Consider the following 20,507-nt stretch of genomic DNA (forward strand, 5'->3'; position numbering starts at 1 on the left):
TCCCCAGTAATAAGTTGCCCCATGTCCCTCTGGTCCCCTCCTGAGTTGTAGTCACTTTAAGCATTTATTGAGTCCAGGCACTCCACTAGGGATCAAAACATAAAATGAAACTCCCTGCTCTTATTCTACCTTTGGTGATATCCATGTATTGACATCTGGCTTTGAATTGGATTGTTCTTTTATTTTATTGATTTTCTGGGGGGGGTAATGTGTGGTGGCTGCTGCCGACTATACCAGTGGTGTGTGATACAGAAAGGGATCCCCCCTGCATATTGACCTAGAAAACCATAAATTAACATTATCTGTGTTGTGTTATGTCTCTGTTTTGTTGAGTATTTCCCAGTTACATTTTCATCTGGTTTGGGAGCACTGGGTAGTGTTCCTGGGTGGCTAGGTTTGACACCCCAATCTGGACCACCTCGGTGGGTATTTGTTTTATCCCTCTGCACACCATCATTTTTAGCCAAGGAATGGAGCCTTGGTGTTGTCCTGGACTCTTCACATCTCCTCCCTTATCAGATGCTGCCATTTTACCTCCAATATTTTACACTCTTCCCCAGCACTTTACTCACATTCCCACCCTGTTTAAGTCCTTAATCACTTCTCACTGGAGAGCCTCCTAATTGGCTTCCCTATCTCACGTACCTCCCCTCTCCAGTCATCCTTTGTCATACTGCTGTCAGTGGGATTTCTCCTGAAATACAGGTGATTTCCTCTTCAATAAATTCCAATGGCTTCTTGTTGCCTCTGGACTCCAATATAGACTGAACTGGGGCTCAGTCACTAAAGCCTTTCAGAATGTAGCCCCAGTCTACCTTTCCAACTTTATTTTACATTACTCTCTCTCTTACACTGCTGTCCATGCAAACTCTCCATCTTGCTGTCCTTAAACCAGACGTTCCCATCTCCTAAACCCATGCCTTTTCACTAGCCCTCTCTTCATGCCCAGAATGCACTCCCACTTCAGCTGCACTGCTTGGGAAGGATCCCATGTTTACTTTAAAATTCATTTCAAGCTTCATTTTCTACATGACACCTTTCCTGGTTCCCCCAGCTGTTAGTGCCCTTACTTCTAAAAAATTTTCATTGTATATATTTGTGTATATACTGTCTCCCCAATAGGACGTAAGCTCCTTGAGGGCAGAAACTGTTTCATTTTTGTCTTCTATCCCTAATGCTTAGCACAGTGCCTAAAATAGGTGCTTAATAAATGCATATTAATTATCCAAATCTTTCCAACTCACAGTAGACTGGTGAGTTTTTCTCTCTTCTCAACCTTCTCCATAGTTCTCTGACTATTGGGTGTGTTTGTTCCTTTTCTCACTAAAGATACTAGACAGAGTAGCCGATGGGATGGCTTTTGGAGCTCTTCTCCCCTGTGAGGAGTGCAAAAAAGGACAGTTTGTCTTCAAGAGTGATGCATACTACTGCACTGGAGACATCACTGCCTGGACCAAGTGTGTTGCCAAGACACAGACTCCCAGCCGGCAGGAGTGGATCATCCCCAAAGTAAGTGGGCAGGCTCAGCATTTGAGGGCCAGGCAAGAGAGGACTCATGGGCTTGCTCCTCAGCCCCCTGCTACTGAGGCCACTGCACAGCAGATCCAGGATCTTCTCTATGAGCGAGAGCATGGTTACCTTTTGAAAAAGAAAAAAAAATTGATCATCTTTTTTTTACATCACCTTTATTTCCCAAATTATCCTTCCCCCTCCATCACCCAGAATAAATCACAAAGAGGGAACAAAGCAATTCGGCAAAACTAACCACATATCAACCACATCTGACAGCATCCGGAGCGCCCCAGAAGTCTTAGTGTCACTTTAAGCTTTAATAGTCTCCTGTCTCTTCAGAGAGGGGAAGAATTTGTCTTTGCATCTCCCTTTTCAGGAGCCAAGCTTGAGCTGCAGTTTTTCAATCTTAAACAGTTAGCTATTTTCTAAACTTACTTGAATCTCAGGCCTGTGTTTGTATATATGAAACATTGTGTGTTTGCCTCCCAGACCTTTCTTTGAGAATAGTTAATTGCCTTTTGTTGTTCAGTCATGTCCAGCTCTTCATGATTCCATGGACCAACTGTCCATGGGGTTTTCTTGGCACAGGTACTAGAATGGTATGCCATTTCCTTCTCCAGTTCTTATACAGGCATGGTTTGAGTGACTTACCCGGGTCATATTTGAACTCTAGTCTTTCTGACTCCAGGTTCAGTGCTCTTATCCACTGTGCCACCTAGCTGCCTCCATTTAACTACCTAGTTTTATTTATGGTGTAGGCCAAACTACAGTGATCAAAAAGTTTTTTTAAAAAAGCTTTCTTTTTTAATGTAGTAGAACTATTAGAAAATTATTACTTAATTCCTGGGGATAAAGGTTGAATAAGTTTGGAAACTGCCCGTTTTTTTTTCCTTTTTATTTTGTTTCTCAGTTAACAAGCATTTATTTTCTTTTCCTCACATCTTCCACTCTTAATGGGAAGGGGAGGGGAACCAAGAAAAACAAAACCCTACTAACAAATATGCATAGTCAAGCAGAACAGATTGCCGCATTGGCTGTATGCCTGTCTCATTCTGCATCTTGAATCCGTCCATCTCTGTTTGAAAGTCAGTAGAGTTCATCAGTCTTCTGTAGCAAAGAAAAAATATTAATGCTCTACTCTGCATTTATGGCTTCAAATGTACCAGAAAGAAATTTTAAATCACTATCCACGCATTTCTATCTTGAAGAGAGAGATAGCCAAATTGGCATAGTTCCCCTACTCTTCCCCTATGCCCTCCACTGTGACTCTCTGCCTCAACACAATTTTAGGTAACAATTACAGGCATCTTGAACCAGGAAAATATTAAACTACATGAAAATGCAGTTTGGGTTAATTAACATTGCAGAATTGTCCTGAGAAGGATTTGTGGTACAGCAATAGAGAGACTCTTTCCTGAATTGGAGCTGCAGGGGTGCTTCCATTTCCTTGGAATAGAGGACATTTGATTGGATCCTTTCTGGGTAGAGAAGGAAGTGGTGTAAATAAGACCAGAGTTATTCTTTGTGCAAAGGTTGGTTACCACCTTTAACCATTTCCCTTAAGAAAAAAATTTTTGACTTTGACTGCCAATCACACCTGCCTTTCCTGGCCTTTTCCCTAGAGACTGGAAAGGGCTTTAGGAAAAAAAATGTTATTTCTTAATACTTACGGTTTTAACAAAATGGAGGTTTTAAACATGCTTCTATATCTGGCATCAGGGTTGGTCATTGTATTGGTCCGAGTTCTTGTTTGTATTTACAGTGTTGTCAAATATAAGTTATTCAGGTTTTATTCACTTCGCTCTGCATCAGTTCATACAAGTCATCGTTTCTTAGGGCACGATACTATTCTGTTATATTCCCATATCATAATTTTTTCAGCTATTCCTCAGTAGATGGGCACCCCCTTTGTTTCTATTGCTTTCCCCTCACAAAAAAAGAGCTGCTATAAATATTTATGCGTACTTGGGTCCTTTTCTTCTTTCTGCTATTTAGTGACTTTGTGGGGCATGGTTCCAAATTGTTTTGCAGAATGACTGGAACAATTCACAGCTCTGCCAACACTGCATTAATGTGCTTGTTTTCCTGCAACCTCTTCAGCATTTGTCATGGAAACTAACAGTTGGAAATATGGCAGTAACTTGGGTGAAGACATGAGATACTGCCTTGCTCACATGACACACAGATGAAAGGAATAGCTAATGCTTAGCACAGTGTCTGGCATATAGTAGTAGGCTCTTAATACATATTTATTGAATTATTGCCCAGGATGACTAAATCAAAATTCAGAAAGGAAATTATGAAACTTAAGGGTCAGTATAAAGTTGCATTTGAGTTTTAAAATAACTGTACAAGTGTAGGAATGGAGAGACATACCTTAATAATTTATACCAAGAAAACTCGGGGGTTAATGAGCTCACTATGAATCAACAAGGCCTTGATGAGTAGAAAGCAAACTTAAAATCTGCATTGAGAATAATAATTCTTTTAACATTTGTAAAATGCTTCACAAAATGTTATTTCATCCTATCTGCGCAGCAACCCCATGAAAGAGGTACTGCAGGCATTATTATCTCTATTTTAGTTTAGTTGAAGGGACTTTTCTATGGCTGCCTCTGTCAGTCTACATTGATAGAGAGAATTTCATCTCTGGAAATTCCCCTACATGGCTGTGAAGCAACAACAAAAAATCAAGTTTCCAAAATCCTTCACTGAAGTAGACCAGTGACTCATTGATACAGAGATATGACCCTGGGCTCCCAAAATAGAGCATGAGTTCTGGCAAGGCCTACCACACTGAAAAGGCTTCAGTGTTAAGATGCATCTCACCTGAGAAGCAGCAAGATTCCTCACCAGAAGGTGTTCTTTTTTTGTTGTTGTTTTGGTTTGGTTTGTTTTTTGTTTTTGTTTGTTTGTTTTTTGGGTTTTTTTGGTAAGGCAATTGGGGTGAAGTGACTTGCCCAGGGTCACACAGCTAGTAAGTGTCAAGTGTCTGGTCTGAGACCAGATTTGAACTCAGGTCCTCCTGACTGCAGTGCCAGTGTTCTATCCACTATGCCACCTAGCTGCCCCTCTCACCACAAGGTTGATGAATGTTTGGCCACCACAATTTACAAAAGCTAATTTAAGGTGCAGAGAGGTTGTGACCTGCTTTGGTGGAGAGGACACATGCAATGATAAGTTACAGAGCTTTATAATGTGTAAGTGTGATAAGTGCTTGGGCAGATAGATGGCACAGTGGATAGAGGAGCCTGGAGTCAGTCAGGAAGACCCCAGTTCAAAGCCAGCCTTTGACACTAACTCTGTGACCCTGGGCGAGTCATTTAACCTTATTTACTTCCATTTCCTCATTTATAAAAAATGATCTGGAAAAGGAAATGGCAAACCACTCCAGTATCTGCCAAGAAAACCCCAAATGGGGTCATGAAGAGTCAGACATGACTGAAATGACTAGACAACAACAAAAAATAAGTGCTTAGAACAAAGGAAGGCAACATCACTCCCCCATACTCTAGAGTTGGTCAGACCATGTTGTATTGATTTCTGGACACCAGGTTTTAAGACATAAATTGAAAAGTCACCTAGGTGGTGATCTCCAAACATGTTAGGTGACCAAAGCCAGGACTCGGTGATAACTACCTAGGGTACCAAGGGTCACCGGAAAGTGTCAGGTGCAAGATTTGAACTCAGGTTCTGTGACTCTACAGCCCTTTGTATGATGCTGCCTCCTGTCACTGTTCTGTATAATTGACTAGGGTTTTTCTAAGCAAAGACCTTTTTTTTTTTAAATATAAAGACTATAGTAATGATTTAGTGAAATAAGTCTGTTCCATCATGTTTTGCTATACATTGTTACCCTCCAAGACAAAAGCCCACATAGAAAAGATTTTCAGACATCAACAATAGCTAAATGTTTCTAGGGTTTTCGGGGTGGTGCCTTGCTTCTGACTTCCTTAAACTTCTGTTCCATAGGAGTTCCGGGAAATCTCTTACCTCAAAAAATTTAAGTGCAAAAAGCAGGACCGAGTGTTCCCCCCCGAAACTCATGCCCCTGTTTCAAAACCACTCCCCTCATCAGTGGCAACCCCTCCCACCGTGAACTCCCCATCCTCTCCAGGTAAGTGGCCAGGGATCTAGGACGGCCCTCTTGAGGCAAGTCTTTTTTTTTTGTTTGTTTTTGTTTTTCATTTGCAGCAGCTGGAAGAGGGCTGAGGGGGAGGCTGTATATAAGGTTTGTGTTGGCCCAAAGCAGGGGGCCTTATCACCTTTGACTTAGTTAATGAGGAACCTTGTTCTTCTGGGACCTCTCTGCTTCTCTTGCTTCTCGGGATATGACAAGGCTAATTCCCTTTCTTCCTCCCTTCTCCCTACCCCTGCCTCCTTTCCAGGAGGTATCAGAAGACCATGGGAAGATTTTTTTATTGTCCTTCAGATAGAATGTAAGCCCCATGAGGGCAGTAACTTTCATTTTTCTTTGTTTTCTCTTTGTGCACATATCAGGAGTTTAATAAGTGCTTGTTGATTGGTTGTTGCATTCTGGAGACCCTGTGGTGCCTCCTGAGGCCTTTGGCTTATGTAGTTTTGAGTCCAAAGCATCCTGCTGACCTTTTCAGAAAAACGGGGTACTGTGCTACCCTTGGAGTTTTCATCAGGGAGGGTCTTCTGGGCCCCAGGGATTCTTTTGGTGGAAGCAAAAGCTGACATGGCCAAGTTTGGTTATTTATTGGTGTTGACAAGAGACTCCAGGAACATTGGCAGTGATTAGAAGACCAATCTGGCCCTTCCTTTCTCCCCACCCTGCCAGGAGGGGTCAAGTGGAGCCATTTCTTCCTAGATTGACAGCTGCTTTGTCCACTTGGTGGATATTGGGGGTTTGTCTCTGGTTGATTAGAGCACAGTGTTGGTGGAGCTTATCTGACTGGGCCTGCCTCCATAGTGTGATGATGTTTTTGAAAGTGCTTTGCAAATCGTAAAGCACTACGCAAGTGCTGGTTGTTCTTTCTATTACCATCTTCTTCATCATTATTAATGATTTTTCCCTGGACACTAGTGTTGCCAATTCCAGAAGTACTTAATCTCCTTTTAGCAAGACACCGCTATCCCAGCCTGTACCAAATCTCCCCTCGTCCTCCTGCTGTGCCTCTCCCCCACCTTCTCACCACACACCCCCTCCCCCCAGCAGGGAGCCTGGAATAGAACCTGGAAGCCCAAGTCTCCGTGGCTGCTCTCTGGCCCTTTTCTCTGTTTGTGCTTCTCAGAGCTGGGGATCCCTTAAACAGGCAGCATCTGTTTTCTTACTGTAACTTAACTCTTTTCAATTGGAATCTTTTCATTCCCCAGACTCTTAGCTCTGCTGTAGGGGGTAGTGTTTGTGGCCTGCACAAAGCTGGGTTGGTAACCAGTCTAGTTCAGTGCCAGGCTCCCCCTGTTTTCCGTAGTGTCTGGTTTCTCTCCCATTCCTCACCCCCAGTCTGACTCCCCCGAGCAGTTGTGGTGTCATCTCTGCTTAATAGTTGTGTTTCTTTCCGTCATAGACAAGCCATTGTCCAGCATGAAGATTCTGACTCTGGGGAAGCTCTCCAGAAACAAGGATGAAATAAAAGCTGCAATAGAAGAACTTGGGGGGAAGCTGACAGGGACAGCTAACAAAGCTTCCCTCTGCATTAGTACAAAAAGTGAGTTTGTCTGTGTGACTCTACTTGTATCTTTAGAGCCCGTGGAACCCTGGTCTTGAGAAGAGGGAGCTTTTACCAAAGCATTGTGTTTATGGTACACCATTCTGGGCCACACAGGGCTAGCTAGGTTCTGCAGGAAAAGTGAGCCTTGGTCCTACTTTTAGAGAGCTGACAGTCTAATTAGAAAACTGAAACTAAGGTGCATGAAACAATTACAGAACAAAGAGGCAGGCCTCACCTTTCTCCATCTTCAGGGCCTGATAGTCAAGGCCCTGTGATGTTGCTCAACAGCATCGGGGTTCCCTGGGCGAGAAGAATCCTCTCCCCTCCTCACATTGTCCCCTTGAAATTGTTACTTTAATTGTTACTTTTTTAATTGTTACCTAAAGAATAGAGAGGTAGTGAGCCCAGGTGAGTGAAGACCCACAGGTTAAGTGGCCTCAGAATTTTGATCTCAACTAGCTTCTCATCTGTTTGAACAGAGGAGGTTGAGAAGATGAATAAGAAGATGGAAGAGGTCAAAGAAGCCAATGTGCGCGTGGTTTCGGAGGATTTCCTCCAAGATGTCTCTGCTTCCGGCAAGAGCCTCCAGGAGCTGCTCTGTCTGCACACCTTGTCCTCCTGGGGCGCTGAAGTGAAGAAAGAACCTGTTGGAGGGAAGAAGTCAGGTGTCTCTTCTTCCAAGAAGAGCAAGGGTCAAGTCAAGGAAGAGGAAGGTGAGTTCAGAGAGAGGCTTCCTCAGGGTCCTGCACCTACACTGGCAGCTGGGCCGCTCTACTGGCTTCTCAATTTATGCACACAATTACAGGGTTTTCTTAGACTTGGCCTAGTGCCACCCAGCTGGGTCAGGTAGCGATCTATCATCATGTAATTGGAGAGTTGGAAGGTTCCTCAGCAGCCGTACAGTCCAGCCCATACTAGAAAGGTATCCCCCCTACAACATACCCAACAAGTGGTTGACCAGTCTCTTGAAGACCTCCAAGGAGTAAGAATTCACCGCCACTCTGCTTTGGGGTGACTTTCATTGTTAGAAAGTGGCATCAGAACTAAAAAAAAAAATTTAAGGGGTGAGAGAGGATTGTACAGGGAGAAGGAGAAAGGGACAGGTAGAATGGGGTAAATTATCTCACATAAAAGAGAGAAGAAAAGGCTTTTACTGTGGAGGGGGGTGGGGTGAGAGGGAATGGCTGAATCTTACTGTCATTGAATTTGGTTTAAGGAGGGAATAACCTACACACTCAGCTGTCTTACCCTACAGGAAAATAGGGGGGAGGGCATAAGGGAGAGGTGATAGGAAGGGAAGGCAGATTGGGGGAGGTGAAAATCAGAAGCAAACACTTTTGAGGAGGGACAGGGTCAAAGGAAAGAATAGAGTAAACCTAGAGCAGGATAGGATAAAGGGAAATAGTTTTTCACAACATGCCTGTTATGGAAGTGTTTTGCATGACTACACATGTATTAACCTATATCAAGTTGCTTGCCTTCTCAACGAGGGTGGGTGGGCAGGGAAGAAGGGAGAGAATTTGGAACCCAAAGTTTGAAAAACAAAAGTTAAAAAGTGTTTTCACATGCAGCTGGGAAATATATACAGGCAATGAGGTATAGAAATCTGTCCTGCCCTATAGGAAAATAGAAAGGGGTGGGTGATAGAATGGAGGGCAGATCAGGGGAAGGGGTGTTCAGAATGTACACCATCTTGGGTGGGGGGAGGGGAGAGATGGGAGAAAATTTGGAATTCAAAATCTTGTGGAAGTGAATGTTGAAAACTAAAATTAAATCAATTAATTTAAAAAAAAGTGGCACGAGGTCTGAATTTGCCACTGTACTGTCTGCCCTTTGTGGCCAAATAGGGCAAGTCTGAAGCCTGATGTCCTTTCCTCCAGCCTGCTCATGTCTAGCGCCTCCTACAGTCCAGTTCCAGTCCCTTCACAATCTTGGTTGCTCTCCTGTGGACACTGTCCGGCTTATCCGCATCCTTCTCAGGAATTTGTTTTCACGTTAATGATACTGCAGCTCATTTTTTTTTTAATAAGGTCGGAGAGGGATCAGGCACTTCCTTTTCCTAAAGCAGCCCCTCACTTATTACCTTTCTGTTTCTCCTTTGCAGGGACCAACAAATCAGAAAAGAAAATGAAATTAACACTGAAAGGTGGAGCAGCTGTGGATCCTGATTCTGGTGAGTGAAACTTAGAGGACAGCAGAGCAGTCTTAAAGGGTTTTGATGTAGTGTTTGACAAAGGGAAAATCTAAAAAGATTGCGTGAGAAATTACTTACTCTTGTGAATATGTGGTTATCTAACATTGTCTTTGTTTTCCTCCTCCCACCCCTCAGTAAGCATATAGGATAGATATTGAAGTAATTTGGTATAATTGAATTTAGTCAGCATGTTAGCCCTTTAGAGTGTCCTGCCTAGGATTCTCCCTCTGGAATCCAAAGGAACTGGATTCACATTCTGGCTCTCCCATTTACCACTTCTGTGGCCCTGGCAAGTCACTTTTATGTTCTCTGGGTAATTGTATACTTTGTCTCTATGATCAGGGCTCGAGGACTCAGCTCACGTACTTGAAAAAAATGGAAAAATCTTCAGTGCCACCCTTGGCCTTGTGGACATTGTTAAAGGCACCAACTCGTATTATAAGCTGCAGCTCCTGGAGGATGATCGAGAAATCAGGTGGGTTCTTGGGGCAGGATGGGGCATGGGTTAGAGCAGTTTTTGGAGTGCTGGGTTCAGTGAATGTTTCACAGAAACAGAATCAGAGTTGGAAGCGCCTTCAGAGGCCTCCACCTGAACCAAGAGGCCTTCTACAGTGTCCTCAAAGAAGTGGTCCTCTGGCCTCCTCTTCACTTGAAGACCTCCAGTGAAAGGGAACCTACTCAGTTTGGAGGCAATTCTTAACAGTTAGGAAGTTTTTCCTTCTGTCAAGCCTGAACATTCCTTTCTGAAACATCTGTTCTTTGTTCCTAGTTCTGCCCCCTGGGCCCAAGGAGAACAACTGTGATTCCTTTTCCATATGACAGAGCTTCAAAAACTTGAAGGCATCTGTTTTTCCCTTCCTGATTGCTTTACTAGCTAAACATCTACACTTCATTCATCTTATTAAACATCTACACTTCATTCAACTTAACCTTGTTATCCTGTGGAGTTCTTGTGCATGAATCCTCCAAAGAGGACCTCTCCCACATTTCTGGAGGTCTTCCTCTACATATTTTATCCATTTAATAATTATAACCAGCATTTATACAACGCTTAAGGCTTGCAAAGCTTTTGCTTTATAAGTATTAACTTCACTTCATCCTCACACAACGACCCTGAAAGGTAGGTGCTATTTTCATCCCCATTTTACAAATGCAGAAACTGAGGCAGATTGGGTTAAGTGACTTGCCCAAGGTCCCATAGCTATTAAGAGTCCAAGGCCAAATTTGAATTCAGGTCCTCTTGACTCCAGGCTCAGTCCTTTATCCACTGTGGCACCTCTCACTGCATGGTTGTCCCACTTCCTTTTCCAATCTTACATTTCTTGGATGAAATCTCCTGTGATTTTTTTTTTTTCAGTAATCATTGTTGGTTAATATTCCATAGCCTAAACTCACTTTGTCTCCTTTACCTTCTGGGTCACTGTAGATTAGATTCTCTGAAGATGGTGTTCTTTCTTTTATACCATCACCAGAGTGATGTCAGTGTTGAAATGATGGGCTCAGTAATTTGGAACTATGGCCAAAGAGCTATAAATTTGTGCATACCATTTGATCTGGCAATACTATTACTAGGTCTGTATCCCAAAGAGATCATAAAAAAGGGAAAAGGACCTGTGTGTACAAAAATATTTATAGCAGCTCTTTTCGTGGTGGCTGGGAATTGGAAATTGAGGGGTTGCCCATCAATTTGGGAATGGCTGAACAAGTTGTGGTGTATGAATGTGAAGGAATACTATTGTGCTTTAAGAAATAATGAGCAGACAGATTTCGGACAAACCTGGAAGGACTTACATGAACTGATGCTGAGTGAAGTGAGCAGAAACAGGAGAATATTGTACACAGTAGCAGCCACATTGTGCAATGACCAACGTTGATAGACTTATTCTTTTCAGCAGTGTAAGGATCTAAAAAACTCCAAAAGACTCATGATGGAAAATGCTGTCCACATCCAGAGAAGGAACTACGGAGTCTGAATGCAGATCGAAGCATACTATTTTCACCTTGTTTTTGTTTTTTCTTTCTCTTGGTTTTTCCCTTTCACAAAATTACTCATGTGGAATTATGTTTAATATGATTGTACATGGATGGCCAATATCAGATTATTTGCCGTCTTGGGGAAGGAGGGAGGGAGAAAAAAGCTTGGAACTCAATATCGTATAAAATTTAATGTTGAAAACTTTTCTTACATGTAATTGCAAAAAAAAAAACTTTTTAAAAAAGTAAAAAAGAAATAAAAATGATGAGCTCATCCTGCTTGATAGGTTGCACAGCTCAGGGATGAGCCTAGGTCTTCTGCCCCCAAATGTAATGTTCCACACCATCTCCATGAATGGTTTCTGTAACCAAAATAATCCCTTCTTAAGAGGATAGGAGTGTTTTCTGTCCTCCAGTTGTGAATCATAAGGAAGATCCATGGGCCAGAAGGGACAAGAGTTAACAAGTCCCAAGTACAACTGTTGGGGGCCAGGAGCAAACTGTACTCATGTGCCTCAGATTCAACAGTCTAACTTTGCTTCCTCAGTTTTGTTGTTTGGTGGTAGGTTGTATCTGTATCTGTGCCTGTGTAGAAGGGCGGGTAGCAGGGATGACACAGGCTTCTCTAGGGTGGGGTTGATGAGAGAGCTCTCCTAGTGGTCAAGAATGACATTTCTTAGAAGGCCTTAGGCCATCCTGATAACAAATGGAAATTTAACTCCCTTATGCTCTCTTCAGGCTGGCAGCCCACACTAAACACAGCTTACTGCTGACCTTGGATAGAGCATTTTAGGGGGAGTAAAGAGCTTGTGAATTTTCCTAAACTTTTAATTGTCCTTGGGTTTTTTGTTGTTGCTGCTGTTTAGTATTAAAGTTTCTTTGAAAAGTCTTCTCCTCTCCATAGAAGTACATGCAACTAAATTTCAGGCCTTTTGACTGTTTTTGTCTCTCCCTGCCCCTCACTCCAGGTACTGGATATTTAGATCTTGGGGCCGAGTGGGCACTGTGATTGGCAGCAATAAACTAGAACAGATGTCATCCAGGGAAGATGCCATTGATCATTTTTTGAAGTTATATGAGGAGAAAACTGGCAACTCCTGGCATTCCAGCAACTTCACTAAATATCCCAAGAAGTTCTACCCCCTGGAGATTGACTATGGGCAGGTAATCATCTAACACTCTTCCATCAGAAATAATATGCCCTTCCTCCAACTAGTGAAGGAAGGTCTTTGCTTTAAAGTTTTATAGGAAGAGACATGGGAGGGAAAGCCAAGACAAGAATGTAATACTTTAATAAATCATTGGATAGACTTACATTCCTAACAAAGTGGGCGATGAGGCATAGCCCACCCCATTTTACAAATTAGAAGAAAGCAGCTTCCCAGTTCACTGTCCACATAGAGAACTAAGGAGTCTGTCTGCCAGATTCCCTGACTTAGCTGTGAGTCATAAATTAAATCTAATGCCGATCCCTGGTTCACAAGGCCTTAAAAGTGCTTTTGTTCTCTTGCTTTCCAAAAAGAGAGGAAAGAAAATCTTAAATTGATGTTTTGGGTCTCTCCCTTAATAGAGTGTTTGAAGATTGAATATTCTTCTGTACCTCTCCATTTCTACTGGCGAGCTCTTAGTATTTCTTAAGGGCTTTTTGTTTTTGGTTTTTTTTTTAATATGCTTGTCTTTTTTAAATCATTCATTAAAAACTCTTTCTTTTGGCCATGTGAGCTTGGACAAAGCCTCTCAGCACCTCCAAGCAATGAATACTCTGAAACTTTTCAAACTACTGGTGCAGTTGCTCCTTACTATGACCCTGATTGGGGCATGGGGTCCCTACAATAATAGAATTGAAGGTCTGATGAATGGGGGGAAAGCCACTTGAGAATTGCAGGTCAGTACCATTAGGACCTTCTTAGACCTTTCTCTCCTTGCTCCTTAATCATTTGTCCAAAACCTATAGTGATCATTACAGTGTAAATATTAGAATATAATGTCCTTGAAGGCCAGGATTATTTTTGCCAGTGTAGATAGATGTTATTGGTTTGCTGTTCCCAAAGCATTGAGGCCTGTTTCCTCCCCTGCTTTCTTATCTGATTCCTCCCCCCCCCCCCCCCCCCCCCGCCCCAGGATGAAGAGGCTGTGAAGAAGCTGACTGTCAGTGCGGGCACCAAGTCGAAACTCCCCAAACCAGTTCAGAACCTCATCAAGATGATCTTTGACGTGGAGAGCATGAAAAAGGCCATGGTGGAATTCGAGGTTGTTGCATATTGTTAACTTTGGCCAGCCTGTTTGTTGACAATGTTGGATGGTATAACGGGCTGCCCGGAGTAGTGGACAGAAGATGGGACTTTACCTGGGTTCACGGCCTGCCTCCAGTCCTTATTGGTCACTTTCCCTCCTAGTGTATGGGGCAGTTCTAACGCTGTAAGGGAAAGTTTTGCTGAAGGGAGCTTCCTCGTCTGGAAATTACCTCTACACTGAAATCAAGGTCCATACTCAGTCCTGTATTAGTAAGCTGGTTATTCCTTCATTTTAGATAAAGAGCCTGAAGCAAAATGGAGTTTTCCTTGCCTATGGACAGTTACTGTGGACAGTAACTATGAATCCTTTTTCTGTGTAGGCTAATGTATTTCCCCACAGAGTTTTAATATGAAACTATATTGATGACTGATGTTTTAAGCTGCTTGGAGACATACCTGAGTTCCTCATTCCCTTTCTTCCCTTTTTACCCCATCTCTCTCTCCTTCTTTCCGTATTTCCCTTCCCTGTCCCCTCCCATCCTTTTTCTTTTCTTTCAGAAATAAAACATTACTCTTTCTATGGATCAGTTTGTATGGGGGAAGTGCTTAGTCTATTTGCTATTAAAGAGAATCACAAGTCTAAATTGCAGATTAGATCATCTTTGAGAATAGCCAATCACACATTTGTTTCCTTCCCCCATCCAAAAAAAATGCAGTTTAGGCCAACTGAATAGAAAAGGTGGCTTTAATTTCTTTAGTGATATGTCTTCCCAGTACACTGAACTGATTTGTGTGTCATCTTATTGAGACTGGTATTTACAAGATGGCACTGAAAGTGTCACTTTTGTTAGAGGAATTGCTCTCTTCCTGGCTCCCACCCTTTCCCCTCAAGTAGAAAGGAGTCTGTCCTTGCTTCAAGGTAGAAACTGAGCAGCATCTCTCTTCTCCTGGGGTTTCCCGGACAGCCTGTGCCTCTCATTGGATGCTTGACATTGCCATTGGATCACATAGCTATGTGATTTTGGATCATCTCTGCACCTCAGTTTCCTCACCTGTAAAATTAGAATGTAAAATAATATATTAAATCTACATCTTAGCTACCTTCAGACTCTTTAAGTTCTGTGATCATAATTCTGACCTTATAGCCATAGTATCTGACTGTAAAATAGATTTGAAGTTATACCATACAGAGGCTAATCCACACAGACTTGACCATGCTCTAAGATCTCCCCCATTTTAGTGATAAAGATGCATATTACCCACCTTCTGGCAGAGAATTACGGGCTCAAGTTACAGGATAAGACATTTGTTTTTCTTGACTTTGCAAGAAAAATCAAGACAGTGGTTTTGTTTTTCCTTCTCATTGGGGAGGAGGTAGAGATAACAGCTGGGTGAAATAATTGCTTCTCAATTTTGAAGGGCGAACTCAATTTAAAAAGTAAAACAAAACCTCAATACCAGGTTTCTTCCAGAGGCATTGAGGAAAGAGCCACAATTTAGTTGACTCCACATTTAACATTTGATGAAAATTATTCTATGTCCTTTTCCAATGATCGTAACTTTTTTCAGACACCCTGGAGACTTTTAGTAGCCCCTAAAGCAAATGATGAATAGCAATATCCTTTTTTTACAGAAGTCCTTAGGACTAGTTCTGTAAATTTGACGCATTGCGTTTATGGCCATATTCTTTGTTTCTGGTGGTAGACATCCTGTCAGACATATGGGTCTTAGTATCTATATCTCCATTCCAACTAGAAATTCAACTCAGAGGTGTGTCACTTAAGAGTTATTGGTATTATTCCCTAGCATTTTAGGGAACCCACTTTTAATGGAGTGAATGTCTCATCAGATTGACCTTCAGAAGATGCCACTGGGAAAGCTGAGCAAGAGGCAGATCCAAAATGCATATTCAATCCTCAGCGAGGTCCAGCAGGTAAGCATGAAGCATGTTACCATCACATACCACTACACTCCCTCTCCCCCTTTCATTCATTTTCACTTCTCCAAGACATAGGAAACATTTTATTAGTCACTCAAGGTTTCAGTTGAGCCAAATCCTTATAGAAGTCAGGCTTTAATTTGGAGCAGGAAGGGAGTAGTAAGTAACTTTTTAGCAATCTTCTCAGTTAATTTATCTCAAGAGAGTTTGTTAGGATGAAATTCAAGGGAAAGGAAAGGTAATCCTAAGAAATTTGGTAAACCTTTTTTTTTTTTTTTTAAGTTAAAAACTTTCTGGAGATTTTCATTTTCTCAGCCCATAAAAATGAAGACCTCCCATCATAGGCTTGACCTGAGAGTTAGCCTGTTCAACTGTGCCTTTGTCTATACTCTTGGATTCCTTTCTCCCTTGTCCTTCCCATCCTCAGCCCTAGATCCCTGTTGCCATCCACCCTATTCCTACTCCTGTGCTATCAAATACCATTGGAGGGAATCACATAACCATGCCAACTGGATCATTTACAAATTTATGTTAACTAATCTCAACCAGGCTCTCACGGCTACTCAGAAGCCCTTTTATTTTCCTCTCTTGACGTTCTGTCACCATTCGAAATCATTCCAGAGCTTTTCTCTCCTCAGCCTACCCCACCCTCTCTCAGTTTATGATCTTGCCTTCTACTTTAGTGAGAAATGGCTACCATCCATCATGCATTCCTCCTGTTCTGCATCTTAAACTCTCCTATATAGTCACGCATTCTCTTCTCCTTTGTGGAAGCCTCTGAGGAAAAGATGTCCCTTCTTGTCAAGGCCAACTGATGATCTTACCTCTTAAACTTACCCCTCTTCTAGACTTCCCAGTTTCTGTTAAGGGCACAACTACCTTCTAGTTTGTATCCACAGTCATCCGTGACTCATCTGTTCCCTCCCACCATGTCTACATTGCTCATATTTCACTCAACCCCCCTAGCTCAGGCCGTCATCACCCCTGGTCTCCTGTAATAATGCCAGTCCCTCCCCTCTCTGGTCCATCTTCAGTACATCCTAGATAATATATCCCTAAAACACAGAGCTGACCATATCACTCCCCCTGCTCCAAAAATTTAGTACATTTAGTTCTTCCCCTCAGTTTAGCATTTAAGACCCGTGACAGTCTGACTCCCACCTACTATTCCAGACTTAACTAAATATTACTCCGCCTTCATGCTCTCTGCATTCAGCCGAACAGAACTACTTACTGGCTTCTTAATGAATGTGACATTCCCTCTTCTACCTCTGCATTCACACAAGCTGTCTCCATTCTCTCCCACCCACTACCCCTCACTCCTTAATTCCTCAGAAAGAACAAATTCACTCTTTATTTCTTGGAACTTTGCTTTTCCTTCAAGGATCAATTTCAGATCTCCCGAGTTGTTACTGCTCTCTCTCCTCCTTTAAATTACCTGATGTTTAGTTATCTGTACATTTTATATGTTCCAGGAGAACTGAAGTTCCTTGAGGGCAGGCATTGTTTTAATTTTTTTGTCTTTGTATCTCAGTGCCTTGCATGTGGTAAGTTCTTAGTAGGTGGCTATTGAATTGAGCTGAACTAAAGGTGGAAAATACAGCTTGCAGTTAGATCACAAACTCTATGTGGAAAATTTATCTCCTCTCAGGTTCCTGTTGTGAGCAGGCCACGCATAGGTTTTTTTTCTTACAGTTGTAAAGGAGAATCTATGCCCATCTCAGTGGATCCAGCCCCAGGAAAGAGCAGGGACGTTTTAGGGAGATAAGATTCTGGTAATCGGTGGAGAGGATTCCCTGCAAGTTAGTGTTTAGACTGGAGATAGAGTGTTTCCTCTCAATGGTACCTTTCCTTGATGCTAGGGATAGTGCTGTCTTCCCATTGGGGGTCTGAACCTTTGGCTGCCAGAGGGTCTCTTCCCCCAGTTCTCACCCTGGTGACCCAGCTTTTATTCATTTAGCTAGACTTATTGAACACGTTGGTACACATTCCACCAAACAGATCTCTGTCAAAGGAGGGCCAGGTTGCAAGTGTAATTAATACAAGGCTTGTTTTAGACAACCAATTCCCTGAGTGAGAAGATAGGAAGAGACTGAATAGAAGCCATTTAAAATGTACCTTCTGGGCATGTGAGAGCAGTGGATTTGGCTGTTAATTCTTTTTTTCTTTCAGACACAACTTTTACAAAAATGTCCAGTCCTCCATATTCATTAATAGTACTGTTAATTCCTTTCTTGAGTACTGGTTCTAAAAACAACCCAAATGTCCTCAGTAATACAATACATGGAAAGTTAGTTTCTGCATAGAATCTAACTACTTTCCATAATCATCATGCCCTCCACTTAGACCCATCTGGAGTAATATATTTTTATGTTGTATTCTTCCAAGCAGGGAGGTAGAGAAATATAGCAGAGGGTGCTTAATAATCACCTCCCTTCCTCTTTCTCATTCTTAACTATGTGTTACCTCCCATTCTGATATCTTCTCCTGCAGGTGGTGTCCCAGGGTGGCAGCGACTCTCAGATTCTGGACCTCTCCAATCGCTTCTATACCCTGATTCCCCATGACTTTGGAATGAAGAAGCCCCCACTCCTGAACAACATTGATTGTGTGCAGGTAAGGAAGAGAACTCCTGGGCAGGGAGGCTGGAGAAGGCTGCCAACCCATAGTCCTTGGCACCCTCCTCCCCTGCCTCCCACCACCCATCACTTCTTCTCAAGTATCATTGCAGATACGTCTTAGCACTTAGATAAATGCTTTCTGAAGTAAGATGTAGATGGAGTTACTTATTGGCACATCAGACTCCACCTACTCATAAAGAATTGGCTGAAGGGAGAGTTGAGCTTGTCTCGCTCTCTTGCCTTCCAAGACTGATCTTCCAAAAAAGCAGTATATCTTGGGTATAGGGCATGTGAATGAATCATATCCACTGGAGACCAGAAATCACAAGTAGGAGAAAAGATGTTTCTTTCTTCCTCCATCTCTTTAGCCTAGCAATAATGTGGAAAACATTGCCTCCAAGTAGAAGGCTAGCCAATTAGCAAGCATTTATTAAGCATCTACTGTGTGCCAGTCTCTGAGCAAAGCCTTAAGTGCCTACTGTGTGCCAGGAATTGCAAGGAGCTTGTTGAAATCACCTTCTGATTGTTCTCCCTGCCTCAACTCTCTCCTCTTCAATCTATTCACCTCTCAGATGCCAAAATGATTTTATTAATGCCTGGATCTGACCGTGTCACACACATCCATACTAAATAAACCCCAGTGACTCCCTGTTCCAGGATCAAATAGAAAAACTCGTTTGGCATCTCATCTCAAGCCCTTCATAATCTGGCTATTCCTACCTTTTATCTTACCCCTTTATTCTCTTAATACATGTTACAGTCCATCAACGCTGGCCTGCTTAACATTTTTTGCATATGAGATTCTTATTTCCCATCTCCATGCCTTTGCATTTGGCTGTGCCCCGCTCTGCAAATGCTCTGCCTCTTAGCTTCCCTTGCTTTCATCAGATTTAACTCCAATCTCATTGGTCTCCCCAGCTGTTAGTACATTCTCTTCTGAGATTACTTTCTGTCCACTCTGTATAAACCTTATATATACCTATCTATATGCCTGCTATCCCCCCCCCCCCTTAGAATATAAGCCTCTGGAAGGCAAGAACTGTTTTCACCCTTCTTTGTATCCCTAGCACTTAGCACAGTGCCTGGCACAGAGTAAGCTGCAAGTAAGTTAGTACTTGCTGACTGACTTGATTGACCAGAATTAGTTCCATGTAAGTGGTGACCCCTTTTTTTTTTTTTAAGTTCTTCTCCTTCCCCATCTTCTTATACCATCAACTTGAGGCATGCGGCATGTTTCCTTGGGGAATTGTAGCGTACTGTTAACCATGCAGGACAAGGTCAGGCCGTATAAGTTATCCTTCACACCTATCAAGGTTTGGATGGAAACTCAGCATCTGACCCATTTTTGATTCTCCAGGCCAAAGTAGAGATGCTAGACAACCTACTGGACATTGAGGTGGCCTATAGTCTACTCCGTGGCGGGTCTGAAGATGGCAGCAAGGATCCCATTGATGTTAACTATGAGAAGCTTAAAACTGATATTAAGGTAACAGGTATCCCTTTCTTTTGCTAAAGGGACTGGGCATTTGACTGTATCATAACCTAACCTGTCTCAGCAGTTGAAGAAATAGTTTCTCTTTACAGATTCAGCTCCCAAGCCATAATTAACCTAGAGTAACCTGGAGTCCAGGTCCGTGAATAGATTTCATGGGGTTTGTGAACTTGGGGGGGAGGGGGAAATGTCTATATTTTCACTAACTTCTAAAGGAAACTTAGCATTTCCTTCATTTAGTTTATTTAATAAAAACATTATTTTGAGAAAGGGTCCATAAGCTTCACCAGACTATCAAAGGGACCCATGAGCCCCAGAATTTCCTGATTTAGAGGGATCTTTAAGGTGCTAGCTATTTCAAGGGAGTTTTTTGCTTTATTTGGTCCAGAGTAACAGTTTTAAGTCTTTTTGTCTTTTTGTCTTTTTTTTTTAATTTGGTCTCCCTATCTTCCTGCCACAGATACTTAGGACCCCAGAGGCACTGCGGATAAGTAGATTTAACTGCCTCCATCTCCGACCAGGGTTGACCCACACCATCCCCTGGTAGTGTGGCAGCCCCACTCTCACTGTGTTGGTGCTGAATTTATTGTGGGCACATGATTGGCTTAACTCATTTCAGCTTAGCTGTAGCAGTCCATGATGTCTGGATGTGGATTAACTTCTAAAAGACATATACCTGCATCTAGTTTTAAGAACTCTGGGAAAAAATGTCCTTGGAAATCTGGTGGCTTCTTCTATCACCTCAGATGGCAAGTATAGCAAACCTGCCAGTTGAAAGCATTCTTTCTTTGAAAAATAAAATGGCAGGTATAGACAATCTTAAAAGTGACATGTGATTCAGCACTAGGTAGGCTATAAACAGA

The 20,507-nt window shown here is 42.4% G+C and overlaps 1 protein-coding gene across 1 annotated transcript in view; it reads left to right on the forward strand.

The window, feature by feature from the left end:
* Nucleotides 1-20,507, forward strand: part of LOC114049734 (poly [ADP-ribose] polymerase 1-like) — a 47,402-nt gene that overhangs the window by 19,714 nt on the left and 7,181 nt on the right. Inside the window, exons 7-17 of the mRNA XM_027871121.1 lie at nt 1,330-1,509; nt 5,485-5,629; nt 7,047-7,187; nt 7,670-7,903; nt 9,295-9,363; nt 9,727-9,859; nt 12,327-12,522; nt 13,480-13,608; nt 15,442-15,525; nt 18,025-18,147; nt 19,510-19,638. Of these exons, the coding sequence (XP_027726922.1) occupies nt 1,330-1,509; nt 5,485-5,629; nt 7,047-7,187; nt 7,670-7,903; nt 9,295-9,363; nt 9,727-9,859; nt 12,327-12,522; nt 13,480-13,608; nt 15,442-15,525; nt 18,025-18,147; nt 19,510-19,638 (1,563 nt within the window). The remainder of the gene's footprint in view (nt 1-1,329; nt 1,510-5,484; nt 5,630-7,046; nt 7,188-7,669; nt 7,904-9,294; nt 9,364-9,726; nt 9,860-12,326; nt 12,523-13,479; nt 13,609-15,441; nt 15,526-18,024; nt 18,148-19,509; nt 19,639-20,507) is intronic.

The sequence above is a fragment of the Vombatus ursinus genome, unplaced genomic scaffold (assembly GCF_900497805.2).
Source record: "Vombatus ursinus unplaced genomic scaffold, bare-nosed wombat genome assembly UNPS02014798.1, whole genome shotgun sequence".
Classification (NCBI taxonomy): Eukaryota; Metazoa; Chordata; class Mammalia; order Diprotodontia; family Vombatidae; genus Vombatus; species Vombatus ursinus.